Here is a 26,092-nt window from a genome sequence, read left to right as displayed (position 1 = left end):
CTGAAAACATTAAAAAGATCTGAAGTTATTTAAGAAATATGGGAAATAAAAAAATAAATCCCTGCCCTGCTAATGATTCCACCAAAACAATTTCTTTTTTTTTTTTAAATTCAAGTCTAAAAGAGCTCAACTGCCAGAATAGAAATGTAAAGGAGATCAAAAAAGGATATCAACAGGATACATGGTCCTTTTCTTTTGAGTAAGGGACCAAGTAAGTACCTGAAGAGATGCATAAAGTAAAACATCTTGTAGTACATACTACGATACCTTACTTACAGATTTTTCTGTACATCTGCTTTGCTTTTTGAGGAAAGAGAAATACACCTGTTCTATTACTGTTCACATTTGGTATACCCTGTAACACAATTACAGATAGACCAGAAATCTAGAATTAATACAGTTTTGCTTTATTATAGGAGCAACTGCCTTCTTAGGGGGAAAATGCAGCTAGGAATGCTGTCACTTAGTCTCAGCATTAACAAGCTTCCCAAACTTTGTAATATCAGCCACTGCTGTAAATGGTTCTTCGCAAGACATCACACATTTTGTCCCCTAAAGTACATACATTCCTTACAAATTTGACATATTATTGCTGCTGAAAAATGAATATTAATGAGAAACAATAGAAAAGGCTGTTTAACAGAGATGAATCTCACTGCATTTTAGATCTCCTGAATAAACGATATTGTTGTCCCTGTCTTCAGACCACTGTTACACTTTGTACCTGGAGGGCAGTAGTACAAGACATACCACAGCAAAATTGTTTTATCTGTGAAGAACGCATTCAGTCCTAAAGATTCCTCACAATGGTGTGACAGAATTGGTGGCAGAATTTTATGTGCAGTTCAAGGAAATACAACGTCTGTCCAAGAAATTTTTACATCAGTAGTCACAAAAACTGGTCACTGTTTTACTTAGCTTTATAGGCGTGATTTGTAATAATAGCAGTTTGAAAATAAAGGCATTTGATGATGTTTTGAGAGGTACAATGTTTAATAATGAAATAACTATAGTTCAATATATGTAGACAGATGCATGCAGTCTACTCTTTTACACACATACTATGACACTAATTTTTTTTTTTTAAGACTTTAATCTAACAAACAATTTATTGCTAATAACATAGACTACAAGAACTCCACGTCATCTAGTCATCTCTGAGTGCGACTAGTATTATATGCTTGGGACACAAAGTCCAACTCTCCCTGACTACCGCCCCCAGAGCTTCTCACAATGATTGCTTTAAGGCTTTCAGGTGCTGAATATTGTCTCCAGATTATCACATTCAATCTGCAGCATTTTCTCTCAAATTTATTGATATGTGCAATATCTTTCCTTTATCCTCGGCATTAAATCTTTCAAACATCCTTTCTTCCTCCTCCTCCCAGGAATTTTAATCTCAGAGGTCCAAGTTCTTCAGCTGCTTCACAAACATTCAGACAGGCATCCATGCAATGAGCAACGAATCAAGACTGTGGCTGTGAAGCTTGAAGCAATGTATGTTTATAGCACTAAAAATAATAATTCATTACCCAGATTAAGCCAAGCATTTCCCAAATAACTACCTATCCTCAGAGATGTTTCAAAAAGGATCATAGTAATACCTGGGAGTGGGGAGAGAGAAGGTTGTTTGTGTGGTGGTACAGCACTAAAAGCGATCAACATTAAAAATACAGCTTTGTGAGATCTCTGTATTCTTACAAAAACACAGTCAAATTTGTTAATATATGTAACGTTAACTAAGTAGTGAATGACAGACTGTCAAAATAATTGCTTTGGGAACAAAAAATCTAAATAAAAAAAGTTTACATGCGGTTTATAAGTAAACAATCATGCTAAGGAAAAAAACAGACCTGCTAAAACTCAAAACAGTAAGGCTGTTTCATTTGCCTCAATAAAAAAAAAATACATCACTGCAAAGAGTCAGAGACCCTAGAGACCGTCACTATATATAGGAACCTCCAGGTGTTGGGAATAAAGGAAACTGTAGTGTGGAGTCACGGAGGTAACATGGAATTTATTGGTGGATTTGTTGGAAACCTCCCCACTGCAGACTGAAAAAGCCTAGAGGATATCAGACCATATATGGGCATTTACAGCAGCATTAAGAATTTTTCTGGAACCAATTTGAGAGAAGAAATGCAGCATACAATTATTTTGATTATCGTATTTCCTGGCTGTAGACTTTTGACACAAAATGAGGGAAGAAGGAAGCTGATTCTTTAGGAAAAAAAAAGATTCTCTTCCAGGTGTGCAAAGGAGCAGCAAAACTTTGCCAATAAAATTGGTAAAATATAACCTCCTCAATCTCAGATTTGCTTTTAGAGTAAACATGCAGGCTGCTTGTCAGGTAACTCACTATTCCTCCACAAGGAATGATCATTACGATAATAGTTCTTTGAACATGAAGCTAGAAAGAAACATCACCACAGTCACAATACAGGTGGAATGAGAGTGTTCAGGTATATGAAAGAGCAACAGTGATATACGTAAGGATATAATGTTCATTCATTTTATCCTGTTTGAGCTTCACTTTGAACAGGTAAATTTTTCCAGAAGAACTAATATCCTGATAAATATTCTTACATAGCTCTTGTGTCATTAGACTGTAATATCTCTAAATGTGTTTCCAGTAATGATTTTGGAGGGTTTTAGAAAACTATTAGAATATTTCTACCTAAAAATTACTTCTATTCCAATTAATCTGTACTGAAAGTTAAGTTTGCATGAAGACTAAACACGTGCTCTTAATTTTTCTAAATACTGATCTCATTTGTTCATGTTTCACCAGAATGTTGTTACTGGCATGACAGCATAAATGCATGCAAGGGAACTGCAACAGCATAAGGAACTACACTTTCAGGCTTAAACTGGACAAATATCCTTCAAATATCCTCATACTTCAGCAACCTCGATACTTATGAAATGCAGAGCAAGTCCAAAGTAAGGTAATGCCCTGGGGTTCTACATTAAATCTTACACAACTTGGACATCCATCTTTGAGCAGAAAGGATGTGCTCATGGGACCCAAAGCAGCAACAATTCACATTCCGAGTACAGAGCAAGATTTCACCAATGCTATTTTTGGAGTAAAAACCCTACTTAGTTTCAACAACACCAACTCACATTTGCACTGAGTATCTCCTCCCATAAGCCATGAACAAATAAAATCCCATTCCAAAGGTTGTTTTTTCATTTCTATTATCACAAACAGATATGCAAGATATAAACACACTAGCCCAACTGATTCTAGCAGTTACAAAGCTTCAGAGGGCCCCATTTTATTTTACCATGCAATCACATGGTTATTTACTTTCATATTCAAAAATACAATGTAGAAGGAAATAGCTCAATTAGCAAAGGCTATAATATGGTAGACATGAACAGGAAGCGTCCATTTAGTCTACAAACCAGGAACTGAGGACTGTTAGAACAGGCAGCAAACCAGGAATTATGCAAGACGATGTAACAAGACATGGATTAAAAAAAAATCAAGATTCCCTCAAATCTTACAATACAGCACCTTTGTTAAAGAAGCATTCAGTGTCTAGCAGCTCAAAAGAATACAGGCTAGGAACTTAAAGCAAGGTGGCTAGATTTTCTAAATGTTGGGAGAATTTTTTTTTAAAGGTGGGTTTGCACTTAAAAGAAAACTATCTGAAATAAACTAAAGATTTTGCTTCCATGTGCAAGTCGACATTCTTGCTGATTTTTTTCATCTCTACAAATGCATGTTGTCTTTCTGCAACACAAAACCCATACCATTTGAACTGTAAGATTCACTTACAGATGCACTCATCAGAAATAGTACTGTTCTCACAACATACAAAATACTCAGAAACATTCATCTGCAAAGCTGAGTTCATAAATTTGTGTTGAAGGCATTGAGAGTCCTTTCATTGACTTACTTATCTTTTGAGCAGAGTAACAATCTGACTAAATCTTGTTCAGGAGAAATTCTTAAACTTACATAACAGCATGAAATGAGAAAGCATATCATAGAATACAGGAGCGGATTTGTTATCTTGTGCTATTACCAATTAATTTTTTAGAAACAAAATGGGAACCTTGAGAAAGTAATTTAAGAGTTTATGTTTGTCCTGGTTTCGGCTGGGATAGAGTTAATTTTCTTCTTAGTAGCTGGTACAGTGCTGTGTTTTGGGTTTAGTGTGAGAATGATGTTGATAACACGCTGATGTTTTAGTTGTTGCTAAGTAGCGCTTATCTTAAGCCACGGACTTTTCAGTTTCCCACGCTCTGCCAGCAAGCAGGTGTGCAAGAAGCTGGGAGGGAGCACGGCCAGGGCAGCTGACCCGAACTAGCCAAAGGGCTATTCCATACCATAGAAAGTAGTATATTTTATTTTACTTTAGTTATTAAACCGCTCTTATCTCAACCCACGAGTTTTACCTTTTTTTTCCCTCCTCCCCACCCCACTGGGAGGTGGGAGGGGGAAGCAGCTGTGTGGTCCTTAGTTGCCGGCTGGGGTTAAACTACGGCAATATTTTTTTAGATGACATTCTGGATGACTTATTTGAGATACACCCTATTCATGATTAATTTCTATTTCAAGTGCAAAGTTTTCCATTATGATTAATACCCAAGAAAATATGATTCTTTTTAAATGTTACAGTTTCTCAAGTCTTGAACCCTCTAACCTTTTCTACAATTTTAGAAAGTTACATGCTAATTGTTAGAAATTTACCACTGAAAACTATTAAAACAAATGACTTAATAAACCAAAAGAGTGAATAACTGTTCCTAACAGCAGAACAGAACAAATAGGGAACCATACTGCTACAGCAGTATAAACTCAGCATTACCTTAATTGCTTTAGAAAATTACCTCATGGTAATTTGACCCAATACAAATTCATAGTTAGAGAGCTGATCCACTGAGCTCACAAGCCAGCAAAGCCTGCTCTGCTAGCAACTGTTATTGTTGACACTACCTTTCAAAAAGAACGAGGTACCCTGAACAACAACACTCCTCACTTTTGCCACTTCCTAACACTTTCCGTTGAGCAACTAGCAGTAGAATAACTCCTAGTTCCTCCTCCTCCATCTAGTCTCACTGACACGGTCTTATCCCACAAAAGGTACAAGTGAACAGAAGAAAAAACATGCACAAACAAGCTGAGCAAAGTTTGTTATTCTATGTAATTATTTCATAACAGCTACTTCACCCCAAATATATTATTAACAAGCTTGATGTATTAAAGGGGATCTCGATGCTTTTGCTCCTGTCCTATAATCAGTAGGCATGGGTGCAAAAAGCAGTAGTTAACCACTTCTGAAACCACAATATAATTATAAAATGTTAAAAAAAACATAGATACTGAAAAACAATTACATATCTTCAACTGTATTTTTAACACATGAACATTTCCCAATGCAAGTGCAACATTCTTACCTCACTGTACATAAGTCATCTGTCCTTGATGGATGTGGCAAACCACAATTAGATGTTGCTAATCCATTCAGATCAGTTTCTTCTGCTGAATTAAAACAAGTTTTACATTTGTTATTAAGTATTTCTATGTTTTGATAACTCCGATAAGACTAACAAAATGCATCTGTAAAGCTCTAGGAAAACGTGGTGAGAAGTCTTATGCAAGCTGTATTTGTAACTCAAAACCGCGATCCATTTCATTTTTGTCTCCGTGTCAAGGATGAGTTTGAATAAGCCTAAAGTATATAAAATAAAATATTTTTGAGGGACTTTGAGAGATCGTGCAGAGAAACTAAAATATTATGAAGTCATACTTTATTTCCTAGCAAAATAAGTTCTGTGGTAATTATCATGCTGCAATTTAAAACAAAACTAGGAATTACCAAGTCATTAAAATGTGGTGAGAATACACAAATAATATTTTGTTAGCACTGAATGTCCTATCTGTACTTAAGTAGGTACTGACGTCAGTAACATATCTGAATGCATGAAAGACTGCATACATAAGAAATAATACATTACTTTTGCTTATTTATTTTTAATAAACCATTGCAATTGCTATTCTAGTGAATACTCACCAAAAAAAGTAATGTTACCAGTGTCCAGATCTCTTACACAATGTGTAGAAATGTCCAGATATTTAGTCAATGTTTTATATATGCCAGAAGTATGGTATACTACACCTAACTGTCTTCGAATATCATTTAATTATAGAAAAACACTCTATGGTCACAGATTTCAGTGTTAATTACTCAACACAGCCTCACAATGTATCAGCCTTAATTACAGCGAGATGTAGGTCTTAATTACAGTGAGATTAGAGCAAATCAACATTGTATGAATGGCAAGGAGAATTTCCACGTGAGTAGCTGAATATGTTCCACACAATAAAGAACAAAATTTGCCATTATCTGGAAGTAAGCAAAGATGGAGCAACGCAATATTAGGTTTATACCTGGCTACAAACAGGATACTGAGAAAGTGTAACAACTGACCTGTTTTACAGAGCACAAGCACTGGTACACCCAATAATGCACATAGCTTTTCAAAGTCAATGAAAAAAAAAAAAACAGAGAGATCTTCAGGACTTTCCTTTCTCCCTTAAGACAGAATGGGTTAGCATGTAGGCAAAACGCTGCCATTCTTCCATTCGTCTGAACCGGAAGCCATGCTCCTGTCCTTTATCTCCTTGAACACACTTTCTGCCTTTGCAGACTTCAATAGTTGGTCCATCGATCCTCTCTGGGCCCATCACTAGATGGCACTACTACCAAAATACAGATGCATTCTGCCAGCCTAATTACCCCAGGAATTAATCTACTCCTGCTTTGATGGCACATGTCATTAATTGTTAGAAAAAACACAAAAAAAAAAATCTTAAAAGGTAACCAACCAAAGCTGGTGACACAGTGGTCCCCAACATAATGTAAGCAGCCCTGCATCAGATGCTAATATAGGAGGAAATCACATTATCTGCTGAATCGCCAGTACCTTACTGCAGAAGCAAGGTTTCCCTTTGGATAATTCTATCTAAATATTTGGCAAGTCCATTTTTGTTTATAGATCTAACAAAATTACATACATAACACAGAGGGAGGATCTAGGTGTTAGTTTTGTTTTCACCATAAAAATCTAATATTAAGGAAAAAAACAAAGAAAAACAAACAAGCAAACATTTTCTTTGCATTTTCACAAGATTACTGAAGTCAAAATATAGAGTTTCATAATAATTGCTTTCCAGTATTTTTTGGACATTTTTTGTTCATAAAAACATTCTATGAAAACAACTATTAAATTGCAAGGCCAACTGCCCAAAAGCAGAAATTTTCAAAATATAAAGTCTATGCTGCTTGAATTCAGCCCTTTGGTACATATGTATCCCAGACCTCAGATGATGATTAAACACATTCTTCCATGGTCCTCTGCCCCAGGTAGCACACTATTGTTCATTGTGTTGCCCAGTGAAAGAATATTTCAAAAGTTAGCTTTTTTCTTACTGCACAATGCAGGTCTTGGCATCATTTCTCACAAAGTATCCAAGCAGTAACCCTGCTGTAGCAAAAGAATTACTGAAGTCCTCCTAGAGAGTTCTGTAACACTCATTGCTAAAGTATCCTTCTGCTTTCTCAACTTTAACACTTTCTGTAACATGTCAAATATCATCTCCATTGTGGAGACTGAAAATTGAAGTACAAAAACATAAGGCAAAAGGTTTCCACTAACCTTGGTAGCCCACCTGGAAAGCCAAGGAGCTATTTTTTTCAGAATTCTCAGCATTATATATTTATTTTAAGTTTTCATTAATTAAGTTTTCATTCATTTGCTCTTGACTTCAGTTGCTGTTGTGAGTTCTCCACCCCCACGATCTTCAGTCAGGCACTGTAACGTGGTACCATCTGCTTTCTGAGCTCACAGCAGAGCACTCTGCACGGCTGCTCAGTCCAACAGTGCCCAGGTGCAAAGAAATCCCAGCTTTCTGGCGAACAGTCTTGCACAGGGCTCCAGAAGGGACAAGGAAAGCTAGCAGCAGGGTTTAAGAAGATGCAGCTACAAACACACTGCTGCTAGATGGAGAACTTGACACAAGGCCAGATTTTGTTGTTCTTTGCAGCAGTATTGCAGCAGGTTCTCAACTGGCACAGGGCAAGGCCAGATTACAAAACTGCATACGACTGGGATCCCACCAACGTCAGGAATAAACTTTCATACTTCACCATGAACTAGCAATTCAAAGGAAACATGACATTCTGCTACTGGATTCCAGATATTTGCCAACAGCAGAGAAACAGCAAGAATCTGGGAACTTACGTTCTAGTCATGGCTCTAGATGTTAATGCAATCACTTACAAACATGAAGCAGCAGAAAACCCTGATGCTTTTTTCTAGCGTCCCTTAAAAGCTTTCTGAGCGCCAGCTAAATCTCTTTTCTGTCCCAATTCTATTCCAAAGCTATTAAAAACTTGTTTCTAACTATAATACCTTCAGTCTTCCTGCAACACCTTGTTCCCTCAGTAGACTCCTCAGTCCTGTTCCTGCTCGCCCATTACTCAAGGTGCCGTTCTACTCCCTGTCCCTTTTCACCCATAAGCCAGTTCCAGTTTCCATATTGTCATACCTTCAACAGGAAGGGCTGAAGACTCCTCCTGTGCCTTGGATTCCTTTGCTGCTTTGATTTTTGTACAGCTGGGTGCTGGCTGATTCTCTTCAAAGAATTTTCTTTGCAATAGCACTGCATGTTTTACCCCACCTATCAGGAAAAAAAAATTAAAATAAAATAAATTCCCTGGTTTAGACTTCATTGCTTAGTCTGGTTGGGACACTCAAATTTTGAGCAATGATTTTCCCATGGCACCTCTTCCCCTTTTCCTACTATCTATAAGAAGCCACTCTTAAGACTTCAATTCTGTTCATCTGGAGATGAAAATCACCAGAGTTACTGAGATTTACCTCAAAGCCCACAGAAGAATCTAGCATAAAATGTTCTCCCTGTGTACTTGTCGTGGTTTAACCCCAGCCGGCAACTCAGCACCACGCAGCCACTTCCCCCTTCTCCCTCCCAGTGGGGTGAGAAGGAGGAAAGGAAAAAAAAAAGTAAAATTCGTGGGTTGAGATAAGAACAGTTTAATAACTAAAGTAAAATATAATACTAACAATAGTAATAATGAAATATAATAATAATAATAGTAATGAAAAGAAATATAACAAAAAAAGGAAGGGGGGGAAAAGGAAGAAAAACAGTGATGCACAATGCAATAGCTCACCACCCACTGACCGATGCCCAGTTAGTTCCCGAGCCGCGATTCGCGCCTCCCAGCCAACTCCCCCCTGTTTATATACTGGAAATTTGGGGATCGAACCCGCAACCTTTTCGCGTTATTAGCACCACACTCTAACCAACTGAGCTAACCATTGGGCATGACGTTCCATGGTATGGAATAGCCCTTTGGCTAGTTGGGGTCAGCTGCCCCGGCTGTGCTCCCTCCCAGCTCCTTGCACACCTGCTTGCTGGCAGAGCGTGGGAAACTGAAAAGTCCTTGGCTTAAAATAAGGGCTACTTAGCAACAACTAAACCATCAGCGTGTTATCAACAGTATTCTCACACTAAATCCAAAACACAGCACTGTACCAGCTACTAAGAAGAAAATTAACTCTGTCCCAGCCGAAACCAGGACAATACTGCACAACAATACATATTCAGAAGAAAATATTGGGGCAGCTGAGGCTTGTGGGAATGCCCAGAATACTGAGCCTGCAGAGGAGGCAAACAGCCCCGGCAGTGAGCTGAGGGGACCTCGCCACACAGACTCCTCTGAAAGCGTGCACCTTCAGGAGGGAAAGCTTTTAATCCTTTGTCCTGCCTTCCTCCTCTTGCTAAAAGGTAAGGCTGCTCTTGAGAAAATACCGAACTACAAACAACTCTCCATTCCTCAACAACAGCTACTCAGGTACTCAACCTACCTTAAAGAGAAAAACCAAATGGTGTCAGAAACTTCCACCAACTGCAAAGCCTATTTGCTGACAAACCCCACCATATCTGAACAAACATTTGATTTATTAGTATCAGTTCAACCAAAAGAAACCCAACCCTCTATTAACTAGCATTTGAAGTCTTATAACCTCACCAAATCTCTATCCACCGATATACATGGGAAAGAGAGAACAATTACAGTATTTTACTAACAAATTATGCATGTTCTAACAGTAAAAATAATTTTAACAGTAGTTTCAGGCCATCAGAACAAAGGATACCCCATTTCCTATAAACTTCATCTCATGCCTAGTTCTCTGGTATTTATTAAGGACCAAGATCTCATTTCATACATGTCTATAAGAGCCCTAACAAGGTCTCTCTCCTCTGATTAAATTAACTCAACTAGTAAAAATTAACTGTAAATTATAAAATAACTGTCTTTGAAAGCACTGACCTTCAAGCTAGCGTGGCCAAAATTCAGGCATAGATTCAAGTTACGGGGTTGTGAGAGACAACAAGGGGGAGAAGATGAAATGGAAAGAGGCACAGCATAACAATGTGGCTGTACAAGTTTTGTTTCTTCTCAGGACAACAAAAAGAAAAATCCATCTTTGAAAAATTAATACATTCATTACTAACATTAGCCAACAACCTCAAATAACTCGCTAGTTTTCAAAGGTTCAGATTATAGGCCTAATTATATTTTCCTGCCATCACAATTTTCAGAAACTGACTCATGCATTCATTAAAACACCAACAAGTAGGAATTATTTTAGTGGGAATGACATATGAATGTCAAATAATCTTAACAATAACTTATCAATAGGTGCAGTCACAATTTCAAGATATGTTTTATAACAAGCCTGTTTGCATTAGACTTACCAACAGCCTCTGCATCCCCGTCTAGTGAAGAAATAATATTTGGTTTACTAAGTTTCGCTTTTGAGGAAACTTTGTCCTTGGTATCCCAGATTTTTAAAATTATTTTGTGATCTCTTAGTTTTATTAGATACTCATTAGTGACATCGATATCAACACTATGGTTCCATGATATCCACATCTTGTCATTTTCAAACCATGGTGTAATAGCCTATTAAAACAAAAGATGAAAATCTTTACAGGAGCTGACCAGTACTGAAGAACGTGTATTCACGTGCTGACCGCTATCACCACTGCTCTCAAACTGTACCTTTCTTATTTCTCCAGCTTGTGCTGGGTCTTACATGGCCCCCCCTCCTTGCTGTGTCAGAGCAGCATATTTTATTGGATTCAGACAAAGTAGTCTTATCAAGTCAAAGGTCTGATACGAAGACCTGAAGTAAGAACAAACAGCAATTAAGCTGTTGCTCAGCGTGAGATCGCAGACTGAAGACTTAACAGAATATTGTAAAAGCAAATATATACACTTTAAAATGCTGAATTGGTATTTATAAAATTAAAGGACCAGCACTAAACTTCACGTGTATATGCTGGTAAACTGCAAGAACAAAGCACTCGTCAGAGTTGCCAATATAACACATTTCAATCAGCAACTTTGCAAGTGCATTTTGTTTAACGCAAACATCAAGCTGATACTCAGAAGTGCAAAGCAATCAAAGAGGGCCATTAGAAAGATTGTCGTGCAAGGACAAAACCTGAGAGTATACAGGTTGCTTTAAAACCAACAGTCTCTCTCTCTCTCAAAAAAAAAAAAAAAAATTATTTTAGCATCAACTTTCTAGAAATAATTTCTTAACAAACCAAGGTGTATTCAAAACAATATATCCAATTTTTAGGTTCCTGTATCTGAATGCACAGGATTCAGTTAGACATGAGAATAAACAACAAAATTTGCAAAATTCTTCAAGTACCTTAAAGATCTTTTTCTCCTCAACAAAGACCAGAGGCATAAATTGCATTTTTTGCTTCATTGTTAATAAGATGAATAGTTGCCTTCAAATTATTATACTATTATATTGGTACTTGAAAGATAAAAGCTATAATCCCAAGTAAACTGATAATCTAGAGGAAAATAAAAGTAAAATACTCTGAAATCCACCAGCCTCTTACTATAAATGTAAGAAGTTAATGCTGATCTGGACTAGTGGAGTCAAGTTCTATCCTTGATAGTTGTTCTGTATCTGTGTGTGCACGTGAGGCCTAAGCAGATGTTAAAATAATACGCAACTACATCACTCAATATCTGAAAACATTCTCCCACCTTCTGTATACGACATTTTTGATTACTTAGTCTTATTATCTCTTTTACCTTGGAATTAGATTCTGTAAATAGCTTTGCAACCACCCCAAACACCACCAAATCCAGTTTTCTAGGCATGAGGTCATCTGGTAGAAGGAAGTACTCAATGTGATAGCAACGTTGCGTTTTTGGAATAGCTCCCGATTCAGCAACTTGAATTCTCTTTCCTTGTGTATTAGGGGGATTGGATTTCTTCTGCTCTTGTTCTAGAGAGAATATTAGAATTATTTGGAAGCGTTAAATGTTATCAGAGATGATACTTTCAGGGGGAATTAATGCTCTCTGCAATGACCAAATGGTAACAGGCATTCCAGTGTGACAACAGAAAAATGATTGCTTGAACACGGATGACTGGTGAACATGAAACTCTTATCCCAGTGCTCAACCCTGCAGTTCTCACCCAGTTTTAACTATTGTGATGGTCCATAGAGTTCCTGGAACTCCCCCCTTCATCCTGTCTTCCTGCAGCATGAGGTCCAGTGATTGCAATTCCCAAGGCACACATGTCCTGTTACCCAGAGAACTTCCACAAAGCAGAGTTCCACACTGCTCAGGGGAAGGCTGAATGTACCTGCTCCTGCTATACCCAAACACCCCTACACCACAGGAGAATCATACCTCATCTGTTGAACAGCTGCTACCTTCTCCTAAAATGACAGTATCACCTTTAAACTACGCAAAATCGTAATTAGCCAAGTGGAATATATATGCCAAAACCCACCTTTATTTTCATTACTATGCAGTGGCTGATTAATAAGTATCAGGTAAGATCATCAACTTGAATAACCGTGACTACCAAGGAGTCAGAAGTCAGGAAAGGTTTTCAGTCACTAGTGACAATCACCGAATGAAAAAAGGCTCCCATGTCCCAGTGCCACTTTCTTGAGCAATCTACCCGGGAAAATTCAAATCAACTAACATCTTTTCTAACATTATCTCCTTAAACCGTTCAGAACTCTGCCACGCAGATTTATGAAGTAATAAAAGAAGGGTTCTTAGGAAGACCTGTGTCAGGTACCTACCCGTAGGCAGGGCAGGGACAGCTAGTGAGACTGTGAATGAGCAGGTCACAGTATGGGAGCCATCCAGTTCCACGGAACTCTTTTCAGACGGGAGGAGCCTGCTGCTTTCACCCTCCGGGGTCAGATGTCCACCACCCCCAAGCACCTCTAGGTTTTCAGTTCCAAAAATGCTTTCAGAGCAGACTGTGTTCAAGGCTGTCATCTCTTCTTTATCATCTTCCTCCACCTCCTCTTCTTCCACTGCCTCTGAATTCTTCTGCTTTTGCTTTGCCATCTTGATGTGCAGTCAGACGACGGACCCAAAGGCTACGGAACAAGACAAACAGCTTTATTTTAGTGCTGAAATAAAAATCCCTACTAGAACCAAAGCAGAAGGCAAGGAAGGATAGCATGAGAAGGTCCAGAAATTCCCATTTCAAAAATGCTTTCAAAGTTCGTCACACACACACACAACGGATTAATTCTTGGGCGCAGGGACAACCCACACAGAAGTCTTCAAGCGACAAGCCAGGGCAACAGGGCATTCAGCAAACAGCAACACAACGCTCCAAAAAGTGGAAAGGGGGGGTGTCACCTGAGGCTATAAACTATCGGTTGCTCCCCTAACTGCAGAGGAAAGTTGAGTTTCGAAAGGAGTTTATTTTCAGGAAGCGGGGGAGCCCCTGCAGCTACGCGCGGACGGGGCGGGTGAGCCCAGCCCCACAGGCGGCGGGACAGCAGCTCCGCGCCTGCGCGGGCCGAGCGCGCTCGCACCTGGCGCCGGCCGCGCGTGCCGGCCCCAACGGCCGCCCGCCCGGGGCACGGCCGAGGGCACCCAGCTCGCCGCGGCCGCCAGCCCGCTGAGGGCCGGGGACCGGCCGCTCCCCGAGCCACCAAAGCCGCGTTAACACCCCGCTCCGTCGCCAGGAGCCGCCTCACCTGCGCCGCCGGCCCCGGCCGCCCAGAGACGCTCTGCGGCGCGCACCCCGGCCCGGCTCCTCCCGCCCGACCCCCGCTGCCGCCGGCGGTTCCCTGCCGGCGGGGCGGGCAGTCCGCGCGGAGACGGGCACTGCAGCTGCGCCCGCCCGCGCACCTGGGCCGCCCGGCGCTCGGACTGATGGCCGCCACAGCAGCGAGCTGGGCACCGAGCCGCTGCTGCCCGGAGCTCCTTACGGCAGGCTTCTCGCACCGGGGAGCGGTTTTTCTATAAAGCTGCGCTAAAGCGGAACAAGCCGCAGCGCACACGGGTGTTGGAAACGCTGGTGCGTGGCCGCTAGCGCCAGCAGCCTCCCACATCGGTAGTTTATCCTAGAAACCCAAGCGAAAACATCTCACCAGAGCATCTGCGCCTCTCAGCGCCGACTGTTCACATGCTTCAAACAGCGTAGGCTTTCCCTGCCAACATGCTTACACCTTACTTTCATTTTAAAACGTTTTTTCTCCATTTCTATCATTTCTGAATAGCCTGTGTATCATCACGAACGGGGAGCTACCCACTCGAATTAAACCTACGGAGAAGTAATTTGCTCCACGTCTCGCACACCCTGCCCAGCTCCACGCCACCCGTGCCTGAGGCGGGAAGGAGCGGGCACGAGGCTGCTGCACCCCCCGCGGCGGGCAACAGCAGCCCCCTCGCATCTGCAGCTTCACCGCCGAGCAGCGGGGACGGTAACCTCTGCACCCGCACAGAGAGCTGCCTGACGGTCTGTCTGGGGCCTGAGCAGCACCTCTCCAAATTACATCTGTACTTTCACGAAGCTTTTGAATCTGAAAATTCAGTAAGCACTGCCGCATAAACCTAGAATTAAAACAAACAAACAAGTGCAATCACATTCTCTTTCAAACTTTTGCAATATTTTTTTTTTCCACTGCATAAATTTGTCTTTGTTGCCTTGAACACAGATGATATTTATGGTACAGTGGGCAAAGAAATGAGACGACGATTGTCTACAATCGGTAGTATGTAATTAGCTATGCATGCAGCTAACAAATCAAGAAAACATCTGAGCATGTTCACTTTTCAGTAATTTGAAGAGCACGACCATCCAAATGACTCAGCAGAAATAAGACTAAACCAGACAGAAACAAATAGAGATACATTTTTCAGAGACAGTAACACGGGATCATCCACACCGAACCACTGAGCACTAAACTGTAGTCTGAATTTAGGCACGTTAGTTATTCACTAACGCCCTTTTCAGAGACTCAGATTGCCTAAACTATAACCAACATTCCATATATGCACAACTTACATATCAACTTCCCCTTCCTTAGCAGCAAAACCATTACACGATTAGTTCAACCATTATACACCAAATAATAATTAAATATTTTGTCTTCCGGCACAAACCACACATCCTATTTTTCCTATGAACAGCTCAGTATTTAGGCCCGCTTTAGTCTGTTTAGTTTGACAATATTTCACACAAGGAGGGTGAAAAAGGGTGGGGCGATTCATTTCACAGATTTCAGTTCTCTTTCGTTTTCCCACATGATGATGTCTCACAACCCATCGTTAGGAACTCAGGCTAACATCTCAATTGTCTGGAAAAAGCAGCTGAGTAGAAATTAAAATGCCAATGGAATAAAACACGGTTGTCACGAAACACTTTCCCGATGGATAAAAGCTTCAACGTTTCAGGGCATATTCTACGAACGAAGGAATACAGATTCCTGTGTGCCATTCCTGTATCTGCCACTGCCTTCATGCATGGGGTTTGGGAAATCTCTTTCAGACAAACACAATGAGAGCAGCTGAATTTTTTGTACGAAACTGAAAAGCACATAAAAGCCCAGAAGGATCCAAATCTGAAAATGATTCAACAGTTTGCTGCTCCTTTCACACCTACGCTAGATCAAGACCCAAATCCTAGATGCCAGTCTTCCACCTCAGCCCTCAGATCAAAAGCACTGTAGATACACCTGCCAGGTACCTACCGGACTGGGCTGCATCCAAACTGCAATGCTTCCGTTTTAAACACAGCTGTGAGGAAATAAAAGGCTGTGGACAGTGTGTCATACCTTCCTCAGGACAACCAGTTCCACAGCCTGCACGCTTACCCTGCAGGCAGGAGAAGACCCGTGTCTACTTCTTCCCTTCCCTGAGGCCTTGCTTCACCAGCATCTTCCAGGCACCAGGAGTGAGCCCTAGCTAACCATCAGGGCCGTACGTTAGGCAGAGCACAGGGACACTTTCTGCTCTTTCTGCTGAAGCTGTACCACTGTGAAAGGAGTTCAAGATTTGCTGAGCTCAATAGGAAAAGAGAGTCTTAAGATCTACCGTGGTTTATTGAAAGTGCATGAAGACTCTCAGCCAGCAGTGAACAGGACACACACTCCCCACTTGCTGGCAGAGCCCGAAACGTCAGGCCAGAAACTCATACTCACGACTCGTCTCAGGAAAAGACTCGGGGCTGTGAATCCTCAGCAAAGTGCGTAAAACTTCAGAATAAAAAGGAGTAGCAGACACCCATGTTCTTTGTGTCGTCTAACTCTATGCAGCGCTCTGTCCAGCATGCCATTTTGGGGGACTGTACGCTAAGATGTCCAACTTGCCCATAAGGAAACTGATTATGATTTTCCAGGGATTTCAGGTTCTAGATGTCATGGGAATGGCCAGACAGACACAAAATGGGTCTCAACACCAAGGCTGAAGCTTCCATCACCCTCCTTGCATCTGCTCCTTACAGTCACAGTACCTCCATTCCCTCACCTGTACACACAGAGTTAGTAATCTCTGGTATTTAGGAATATCCAGGCAAAGAGGTGCTCTAAAAAGGCTAAATCTAAATAATACACATTTATCCTGAGAATCTACAAGCTAATTTACAGCAGAAATTAAGATGGCATCAGTGTCTTAGAAAGAAAATACTTTTCTGAAGTAATTTAGATACACGCTGTTAACAGGAGTCAAAACCTTGTAGCAGAGGCTCAGTTCACGTCTGCTCCCTACAGCCTGCACAGGCACTGCTGGCAAACTTATCAGCTAGAGAAAGCCAGGAGTAATATTGACTGAAGCACTACAAGCCAAATGCTGGTCTCACTTATCCTATAGTGAATTTCCAATTTTCCCCCTCCATTTACTCCAAAATTTGTTCATAAAAAAGAAACATTTACCCCATGAGCACCACTAAATAAAAGTTGAAAGCAGTAGATTTCTCTTTTCTAATTACTTGTAGAAGAGCCTTAAAACTGTTCCAGATGCTGAATAGCTAAGAAATGTCAAATACAACACCTGGTTATTCAGAGAGCTGCAGCTGTTTCCTCTGCAGACTACATAACACGTCATTTCTTCCCTTTAAATGGTTTATGCCAAGAGAAAGACCGCAATCTAATTAGCAATATCACTCAGGATAAAAACCAAGTTGCCATTAGGTAAGGTCTTTTGTTAACCCCAGTGGTTTCCCCATCAGCTCCACAGCAAGAGAGGCTCCAGACACCAGTTCTTGGCCATTTTTAACATAGACATTTTCCTTACGTTCAGAAGCTTACTAAGGTTCCCTATATTAGTTATTGAAACTCCTTCCTGTATCCACCCAATATGCTCTTCATGTCGCTAAACATACAGAACATCTTTACAGCCTTTTGCACAGTTTATCAGAATTACCTACACACTCACTGGATGCATACATCTAAAATCTTGTCTGTATAAGTATTAAACGAAAACATGCTGCAGGCAGGAGCAGAACTACATGACAGATAGGGACGTTCAATTACATTTTTCCTTCTTTGCCTTACTGTATACACAGAGTGGTCCCAATACGCTGGACCTAACAAACAAAAAGACAACGCCCAACATTTTTGGAGTTGCAAGTAACTTCAAGAACATGCCAAGAACAACACTGCACCACTAATATTATTTTAACTTATCTCTGAAGTTCCTTGTGAAAGCAACTGTTTCAGAAACAACAATTTTAACAGGATTGATAACATCACAGTCTGACTTTGTTGGAAAGGGTTCAGAAAACAAATTTTAGGTACTTAGCACTACATTTTCACTTTTCTCCTTGCTAGCAGAAAGTCTGGAAGGAATAAAATATTTTTTTTACTGTAATGAAGTGAGCTTTCTGGCAAGATGAGCATCTTCCACAGTGCCGCAGTTCTGGCTGGCTCTGTGCACCAAACGACGACCCTCCACACAAATGAGACCAGACTGCTGATATCCTGGAATGTCAGACGTAAATGCAAACTGCGCTGATCCTCAGTCCTGCAACACATATGAACCATGAAATAAAATATAAGTATAGTTAACTTAAGCTCAAGCCATTTTTTTCTATAAATGTAGTTTACATGTCTTAACTAATCCCACAGCTACCTAATACAATTTAAAACATTATTCCATCAATGATGTTGGCAAACAAGCTTAAGTCTGATCGTGGCACCTCTTAAAATAAAAATATCCAGTTAAGTAATTTCAAAAGCAGTATTTTAATATACTTCTAATTTCCAACTATTACCACAACACTGTAGAAAGAGACGTTCCATTCAGAGCCTGCTTTTCCATCAGCTCTTTCTACAGTTGGGACTCCTTCAAGACACTTGCATGCTGGCGTGCACTATCAGAACTGGGAACAACTTAGTAAAGAAAAAGTCCTTGAATACTTAATAAAATGCTGCCATCTCTCTGAGCAGGTTTAGAGAACAAGTCGAGGAACAGGCAAACCTTGTCTGGGTCACGAGTAAAATCTTAGTCTTGCTATAGTTGGGAGTAAATACAAGAGTCATTGTAATTACACTGTGACAGGCTCTTCTGTACCTCTGATATCAGAAGCACTGCACTGGGAAAAAGGGTAAGTGTGGAGCAATTCATGGTTTAGTTTTAAAGCAAAGCAGGCTGCAAAAGGAAAGTTTACTTCTACCAAATGCAACCCCCTTGCCACAGAGAGGCTCAAGTGACTTTTAAGTTTTCTCTGGTCCAACTGTTTTCACAGTCGCCTAGTGTTTAAAACTCTTGGATCAGGTGGTTGTTTTTTAAGAAAACATGATGCAAAACCCACCTGCCCAGCAGTCGGAGCTTTTCCTGAAAAATCAGACAAAATTCAGCAGCCAAAGGTTTGGGGTATTTTGCTAGTATCAAGTATTTGCTTTCTTTCAGAGATGAAACTTTGGTGAATGTGAATTGACATTCTGACATCATTTCCCTGTTACAGTGATAACACAGAAAGCTGAAGATTTGTCATGTCCTTCGTTCTTTCAAACCAGAAGCCCAGCAGATGGGCAACGAGGAATTCAAGAGAGGCCCAAATGCTCCCCAGTGCTGTTAACGATGCCTCTCTTCTAGCCAGAGGCACCACCAAGAAACCCAACCCGAAACCATAGGTGCTAAAGTACAATTTACACTGACAGGTTTATAGCCTGGTAAAGATTCTGGCAGCCTTTAAATCAATTATTTCCACTTGATAAATATTTTTACAATTGAAACTAGCTAGACCAAAACAAGTTTAGATAGTTGCATTGTCTAACTCCAGGGCCTTGATGCTTTAGTTGGTGTTTGAGGTCAGTCAGTCTGGTGCGTGTGGACAACAGATGTGCATTTACATAGTATCTGCTAAAAACATTCAAGGTTTATGTTTTTGTCTTTCCTCTCTCTCTCTGGTGCTGCATTACAGGGACATTTTAACCCTAAGTCAATTTCTTGCATTAATAACATTACCAGACTAAGAAAAGCTAAAGTTTTATAGGTATACATGGCTATGAGAGTGAATAAGGAATATATATGCATCCAATTCTTCCAGTCACTCCTCAAGTCAATCAAAAATGTAAATTACAAGTTATGTATCACTTCAAACAAGAGGAAAATGGGAGAAACACTCTTTAAAGGTACAAGAATACATCAAAAAAACCCACCCAAAAAACTCTGAAGTAAATCCGTGAGCTTGACAGGAAATTCCTAACGACTGCACAATTACAAAACACACTACCATTTCGGATAACAAATGCACAGAAGATCACTGGTGGATAAACCTCAGTCCTTGAGAATACGAAGGCTGATCCTGTGGAGCACCGAGTACCCTGGGGGAACCCACACCTTGCAACACAAAAACCAAAAGATCTTCAGCCAGACAGCCTTGTATGTTGCCAACCTGCCATAGAAACAATCAGAAATCTGATTTTTAGTAAAACGGAAGGTCAACAGCCTTCCAAAGGATGCTTTTTCTTGATGATGCACAGCACGCAGAAATCAGTCGACATTCCCATGCAACTGTGGGAAGTAAAAGCAGTGTCTGGGCCCTGAGCGCACCAGCAGACCTTACCAGCCCTGAACAACCTCAGGTGGGACCCCCACCCACAGCCCCTGCCCAAGAGCGCCCTTTGCACCCAGCGCTGAGCCCCCTGTCCTTCCCTGAGGGACGCTGTAGGTGTACCTATCTCTGGTCCTTGCCCAGTCAACTGGATGGACCTTGGACCTGCACTGTAGTCTTCCCACCAGCCCTGTCTCTAGCCCTATCTGCTGCTGCTCTTGATGGGACTTCTTGGATGGACCCTAGACCTGGTTCACCACCTTGCCTTGTCTGGGGCTGTTAATGGAGCCTGTTCTCACCACTCCAACTTTGCCACCCTATTCAGACCTCGGGCACAGCTGGTGCCATGGTCACCTCTGGCTCGTGGCGTGTCCCTGCCGGTGGAGCAGCCCTGCTCGTGCTACTCCCTGACTGTAGCTGCATTCAACAATGCAGGTCCTACTCCATAGCCAAAAAGTGTCAAAAATCGCTGCTTTGGAAAGCTCAGTCATTTGAACCAGTTCAACATTTATTCACCTCTATCACAGACAACAACTTAACAAATACATCCCGACACCATAAGGACACCACATCTACAGAGGCGAAAAAGCCTGAGTGAACAGAAAGATGCTCAACTTTTAAGCACGTTAGTTTCATTAATTTAGTGGGACCACTCACTCGTTCACAAGCGTTACTGGTCAAACTGGATTCTGCGATGCTATCGTTTTGCTCACGTTAAAAAGGAACCAGAAAGAAATCAGTTGAGAAGCTAGAAACAAACTCCGAGCTCAGGCTTGGCTGAAACCCTTTTCCTGACAGACAAACGGAGCGGGGTGGCACCTGCCCGCTCCGCCCGGTGAACCCCGCAGGGCCAGGGGGCCGCACGCAGCGGACGGCGCTTGGCCGCCGCCAAGAGCGGCCCCCGGTGAGGGGGAAGCCTCAAACTCCGCGTCGGGAAGCGGCCGGTGGGAAAAGAGACCCCGCCACCGGGGGCACCGGAGCCTCCGGCGCAGCGGGACGCGGCGGCAGCCCCCGGCGCCCCTCTCCGTCCCCGGGACGCCACCCCGTCCCGCCCCGCCCCGCCCGCGGGCGCAGGCGCCGAGTGGGGCGGGCGGCGAGGCGGGGCCGGGGCGCAGCCGGCGGGGCGGCCGCCCCGGGGGCAGGATGGTCGGGGAGCGCGGCCGGCGCGGCGGGGCAGGCGGGCGCGATGGAGCCGCCTGAGGGCTGGGACCCGTACGGGCGGCCGGCCCGGCGGACGCAGTGGCTGGTGAGCGCCCTGGCCTACCACTACGGGCTGGACCGCGGCGTGGAGAACGAGATCGTCGTCCTGGCCACCGGCCTGGACCAGTACCTGCAGGAGATCTTCCACCACCTGGACTGCGCCGGGGCGGGCAGGATCCCCGGCGAGGACTTCCGGACGCTGTGCCAGGTGCTGGGGCTGGAGGAGGCGGCGGAGGCGGCGGCCGACCCCGAGGAGTGCGCGGGGCTGTGGGAGGGCCTCTCCGCCGAGCTCACCTTCCGCCAGTTCCACGCCCGCCTCTGCGGCTACTTCAGCACCAAGGCGGGCAGCGCCCCGCGCCGCGCCGTGCCGCGCCTGCCGCTGGGCCGGGAGAGCGAGCACATCGAGACCCAGATCCGCCTGCGCAGCCCCCGCCGCCGCCGCCGCCGGGAGCCGGCCGGACCCGGGGCGGCGGGGCGGCCCGGCGGCGGCGGCGGCGGCGGGGAGGCGGCGGAGCGGCGGCCGGTGGGGCCCTGCTCGCGGGAGTGCTACGAGGAGATCGTGGCGCTGGAGCAGGCCGAGGACCGCATCGCCAAGCTGGAGGAGGAGAACGGCAGCCTGCGGGAGCTGGTGGAGGACATGCGGGCCGCCCTGCAGAGCAGCGACGCCCGGTGCCTGGCCCTGCAGGTGAGCGCCGTGCCCGGCGGGAGGCGGGCATCGCCCCTCGCCGCCTGGGCGGGTCTCCAAGGCCTCCCCGCTGCTCGTGGCGGCGGCTTAAGTGATCCTTGATTAAAGGGTAGTTTAGGAACGATGCTGCTCTCGGAAGACGCAGGGTTAATAACCTCTCCGCCCCCAGACTGATTTATAAAAGGAGTATGGCATAGACCTAGGTTGCTCTTTCATCTTCGGCATTAACTTTTTAGCAAAGTTTGGTTACGTAGAGTCTTTAAGGAGAAATGTTGTATTTTCACCAGTGTGACATTATATACGTTTAAGGGAGGCGCTGAAAACCGCCCTGCTAAAATTGCAGAAGACGTCAATTTAACAAACCTAAGTGCATAATGCTGCTTTTTCTATTGCACATGCAGTCAGTCACATACATACCAGTTATGCACCGTTGTGGTTTTTTTTCCAAAGTAAGAAGGAACTTTTGGATTCTTACCTGCACAAGCACATGCAATGACTCAGTCATAAATGCCTGAGAGCTTTGCCTCACAAACGTTAGAAGTGTGTTTTCTTCAGAACATGGTCATGAGAGTTCAGGGTTGGAGCCAGTTCTGCAAACAGGCTGATGAATAGTCTCTGGCTCCTCTGCAGAGCCCCATTAATTCTGGGGCTGGTTTCTGTTTCTGCTGTATAGGCTCAAGTGAAACACATACATACTTAACAGCAGTTAAATTACTCTGGCATGAAATAGCAATAGAACAGGCAAAGCACTGAAGGGCTGAGTTCACCCGTTGTTCTAGCAGGTCTGATCAGGTTGGATTTAATACTAACACAACACTCACAGAACTCTGCTCCATGCGTGACACTTTCATTTGGCATTAGCTGGCTGTCCGTCTTCACAACGTCCAGCATGGCAGGTGAAAGCCACTTTTACCATTTTCATTTGAAAACTGAAAGGAAGTCAGAAGGAAACATGAAGTCACCAGTCAAAGGCCCCAGAGAATCAGAAGAAGGACAAAGATTAGAGCTCCAGAACACCACCAGCTGCTCTCTGTTCACTTCTACTGAACACAACTTAAAAAACATAACTGGAAATATTTTTTTCAGAATACTACTTGCCTTTTCAGGACAGACTATAGTAATGACATTAAAGCTATACAGAAACTTGTGCAATAACCTAATTGTCCACTTTAATGAGTAGTAATAAAATTAAATTTATAGATACATATTTAAAAACTACTTTCCAGAGTTTGTTTCCTTGTCTCTGTATTTTGCAAATGTAAGTAGCTTTTTAATTGCTGATCAACTATATGTCATTAAAAAAAAAAAAAACCAACCCAACAAAACAGAATCCAGCCATTTTCAGTCTGGATTAAAATGTCAGTTGCTTTAAAACACATTAATTTCTCCCTGCTTTCTGTTCCTGTTCATTATAGGTAGGACTGCGGAAAAGCCATGCTAACCATAAGGAAGAGGGGACCTGTTTTATAGGGAATAAGAGACCGTTAATGCAGAACCACTGCCAGACCAAGTGCCTTCAAAGTGTCCTGAAGGAAGTGGAACTCATCCGGAACTCCAGGGATGGGCAAATTGAAGAAGCAATTAGGTTCAATCAAGAGCTGGAAAGAGAGCTGAAGAGCTCTCAGGAAGCTCTGGTCAATCTGGAAGACTGCAACCGTAACCTGAAGAGGGAACAAGCAGAAATGAGGAAGAAGGTTGAAGAGGCGAGACACGCCGTCCTTAACAGTCTTGGCAAAGTGAAGGAGCTAGAAGTGAAAGCTAACGAAGTGCCACATCTGCAAATATACATTCAGCAGCTAGAATCGGAACTGCAGCACTATAGGTAAGTTTGGGTCCGTCAAAAAATGCCTATAAAATCACAGTATTGGAACACAAGTTAGCTTGAAAATCACTAGTTGTAGCTTATTAAATGTCTCCAAATACATCTTCTAAAATATAGCCAGAGGGAAATTAGAAGCTACTTACCAATTTTCTTGGTAGGGATCCATAACAGAACTGGGCGCATTCAGTGGAAGGTAGGTCAAAATAAGGATGCTGATCTACAGAGTGCTGAAGTTACTCTTCAGACACACAGCAATAGGACCCAACGTAGTAATACTTCAAGAAAGCCTCAAAAGAAATTGCTGACAGTCCTTCAGAATCCATTTCCAACACACTTATTTTTTCACCTTAACTAGCTAATGTCAGTTCAGTCATTTCCTGCTAGTTAGGTCACATACAAAGCCAGCTGTAATCAGACGGCTGACAACTTTAGATGGCTCTTCAACTTGTCATATGAATTGGAGAAAAACGCACAAGGCCAGCTTCTGGCCAGCAGTTTTAAACTCTGCTGTGGCTTTATTGCTTCTTCACTGACAGAATATGTAATACTCCAGAAGAGAAGAGTTAAAAAGCTTTCCTAAAACCACACCATAATACAGTGGGAGTCTCAAACAAAAATACATCATCCAACTAAAACCCACTTTTGTAATAGCATAAATACGTTTCCAAAAGTCAGAAAGTTGGTCACGAATTTAATAGTTCACTGCTTTTGTTGCTTTTTTATCTCAGACAAAACTTGGACTCATTGACGGTTATTAAGTGCTAGGCATTTCTGCCCAAGTTTCAAATTGACCTATGGAATAAAATCCTGTTTATATTTTTACTGACCCAAAGTAAAGTTAATATTTATATATTTTTTCCTAACTGTACTAAACCTAGTATTTTAATACATTGTCTATTCTGAACTCCTTGTCTCTTCCTAAACTTACACTTCCTCTGTTTGCTTATAAGAAGAATTCATAGTGAGTTATTTGTAGCATCATAGCTATTGTACTGTTTTATGAAGTGAGGAAATTCTAAAAATAATCATTTTATCCAGTGTCTTTCTGTAAGCATTGTGTATGTTAATACCTGGGTGGTTGTAGAAGATAAAAGCATTTATTTAAACATCTGTAGGATTTTAAAAACACTGTGAGGGCACATAATGTCCAAGATGACTGGCATTTACAGGGATATCTGGATGAATTATCTCTCAGTGCTAAGAGAGATCACACTACTTGTCTAGTCTATCAAGTTCTCCCTGGCATGAGCACCAAAGACTTAAGGTGAGTTCTTGTCCTGCAGAATCACTCTTCCAAAGTATGATGAAGGATAAAAAATTGCCTTGAAACAGGTAGAGATGAACTAGTTAAAGACACTAAGAAATGGCAACTGGGCCTTGCAGAGCAGGAACTTTTATGGGTTACATCAAAACAAATAGTGTGAGTTTAAAAATGTAAATTATATGTTCTTTGTAAGGTAATCTTCATCTGTAATATTTGTTTAAAATTGCATGCTAATTTAAAGTGAGTGTAAAGCTCAGGAATGGTGCCAGACTGACCATTTGGAAACTACACCCCTTTTTTAGCCCCACGGCACATTTAGCACAGGACCAGCCCAGCTTCCACATGCAAGACCCTTTAATGGGTCTTGATTCTATGTTAGCCATAAAGCACTTCCCTCTCCCTGTCCGTGTAATACAGCTCTTGGCTTAAAGAGTTTAACAGCAGAGCCGCTTAATGGTGATTGTGACTTGTATGCCTGTCGTCATATTCCACAGTTCCGCAGTATATGGAATACTATAATTCCACGTATTGCACAGTGTGGCACAGAGATGCCCAAACTGGCAGAGAATAGGTACGTTACGCAGTGCAGAGCTCTGTGTTACTGTGATGAAAGAGCTTAACACTAGTATGGCGCTCTCTACCTTGTGCAGCCATTGGCATCATAGCTTGTCCCACTCACTTTGCTTGCTTACACTTGTGCTACAGATGGCAGAAACTC

The 26,092-nt window shown here is 42.4% G+C and overlaps 2 protein-coding genes across 5 annotated transcripts in view; one reads left to right on the top strand and one right to left on the bottom strand.

The window, feature by feature from the left end:
• LOC127021679 (uncharacterized protein CFAP92-like) overlaps window positions 1-26,092 on the bottom strand; it is a 63,432-nt gene that overhangs the window by 155 nt on the left and 37,185 nt on the right. The window contains exons 1-7 of one of the 4 annotated variants that reach the window (XM_050904875.1): window positions 20,083-20,114; window positions 18,211-18,368; window positions 13,184-13,489; window positions 12,171-12,367; window positions 10,805-11,012; window positions 8,567-8,698; window positions 5,413-5,497 (exon numbers count right to left, since the gene is read on the bottom strand). In XM_050904875.1, the coding sequence (XP_050760832.1) occupies window positions 5,413-5,497; window positions 8,567-8,698; window positions 10,805-11,012; window positions 12,171-12,367; window positions 13,184-13,457 (896 nt within the window). In that variant the 5' untranslated portion in view covers window positions 13,458-13,489; window positions 18,211-18,368; window positions 20,083-20,114. Of the gene's footprint in view, window positions 1-5,412; window positions 5,498-8,566; window positions 8,699-10,804; window positions 11,013-12,170; window positions 12,368-13,183; window positions 13,490-13,757; window positions 13,806-18,210; window positions 18,369-20,008; window positions 20,049-20,082; window positions 20,115-26,092 lie in introns of those variants that run through there. The other 3 variants (XM_050904874.1, XM_050904873.1, XM_050904876.1) reach the window with 3 other exon arrangements.
• The window catches only part of EFCC1 (EF-hand and coiled-coil domain containing 1), a 54,863-nt gene continuing 50,360 nt past the window's right edge, over window positions 21,590-26,092 (top strand). Inside the window, exons 1-2 of the mRNA XM_050904870.1 lie at window positions 21,590-22,288; window positions 23,704-24,110. Of these exons, the coding sequence (XP_050760827.1) occupies window positions 21,590-22,288; window positions 23,704-24,110 (1,106 nt within the window). The remainder of the gene's footprint in view (window positions 22,289-23,703; window positions 24,111-26,092) is intronic.

This window comes from Gymnogyps californianus, chromosome 13 (assembly GCF_018139145.2).
Source record: "Gymnogyps californianus isolate 813 chromosome 13, ASM1813914v2, whole genome shotgun sequence".
Classification (NCBI taxonomy): domain Eukaryota; kingdom Metazoa; phylum Chordata; class Aves; order Accipitriformes; family Cathartidae; genus Gymnogyps; species Gymnogyps californianus.
The sequence above is the reverse complement of the archived record's forward strand: the minus strand, read 5'-3'. Positions and strand labels throughout refer to the sequence as shown.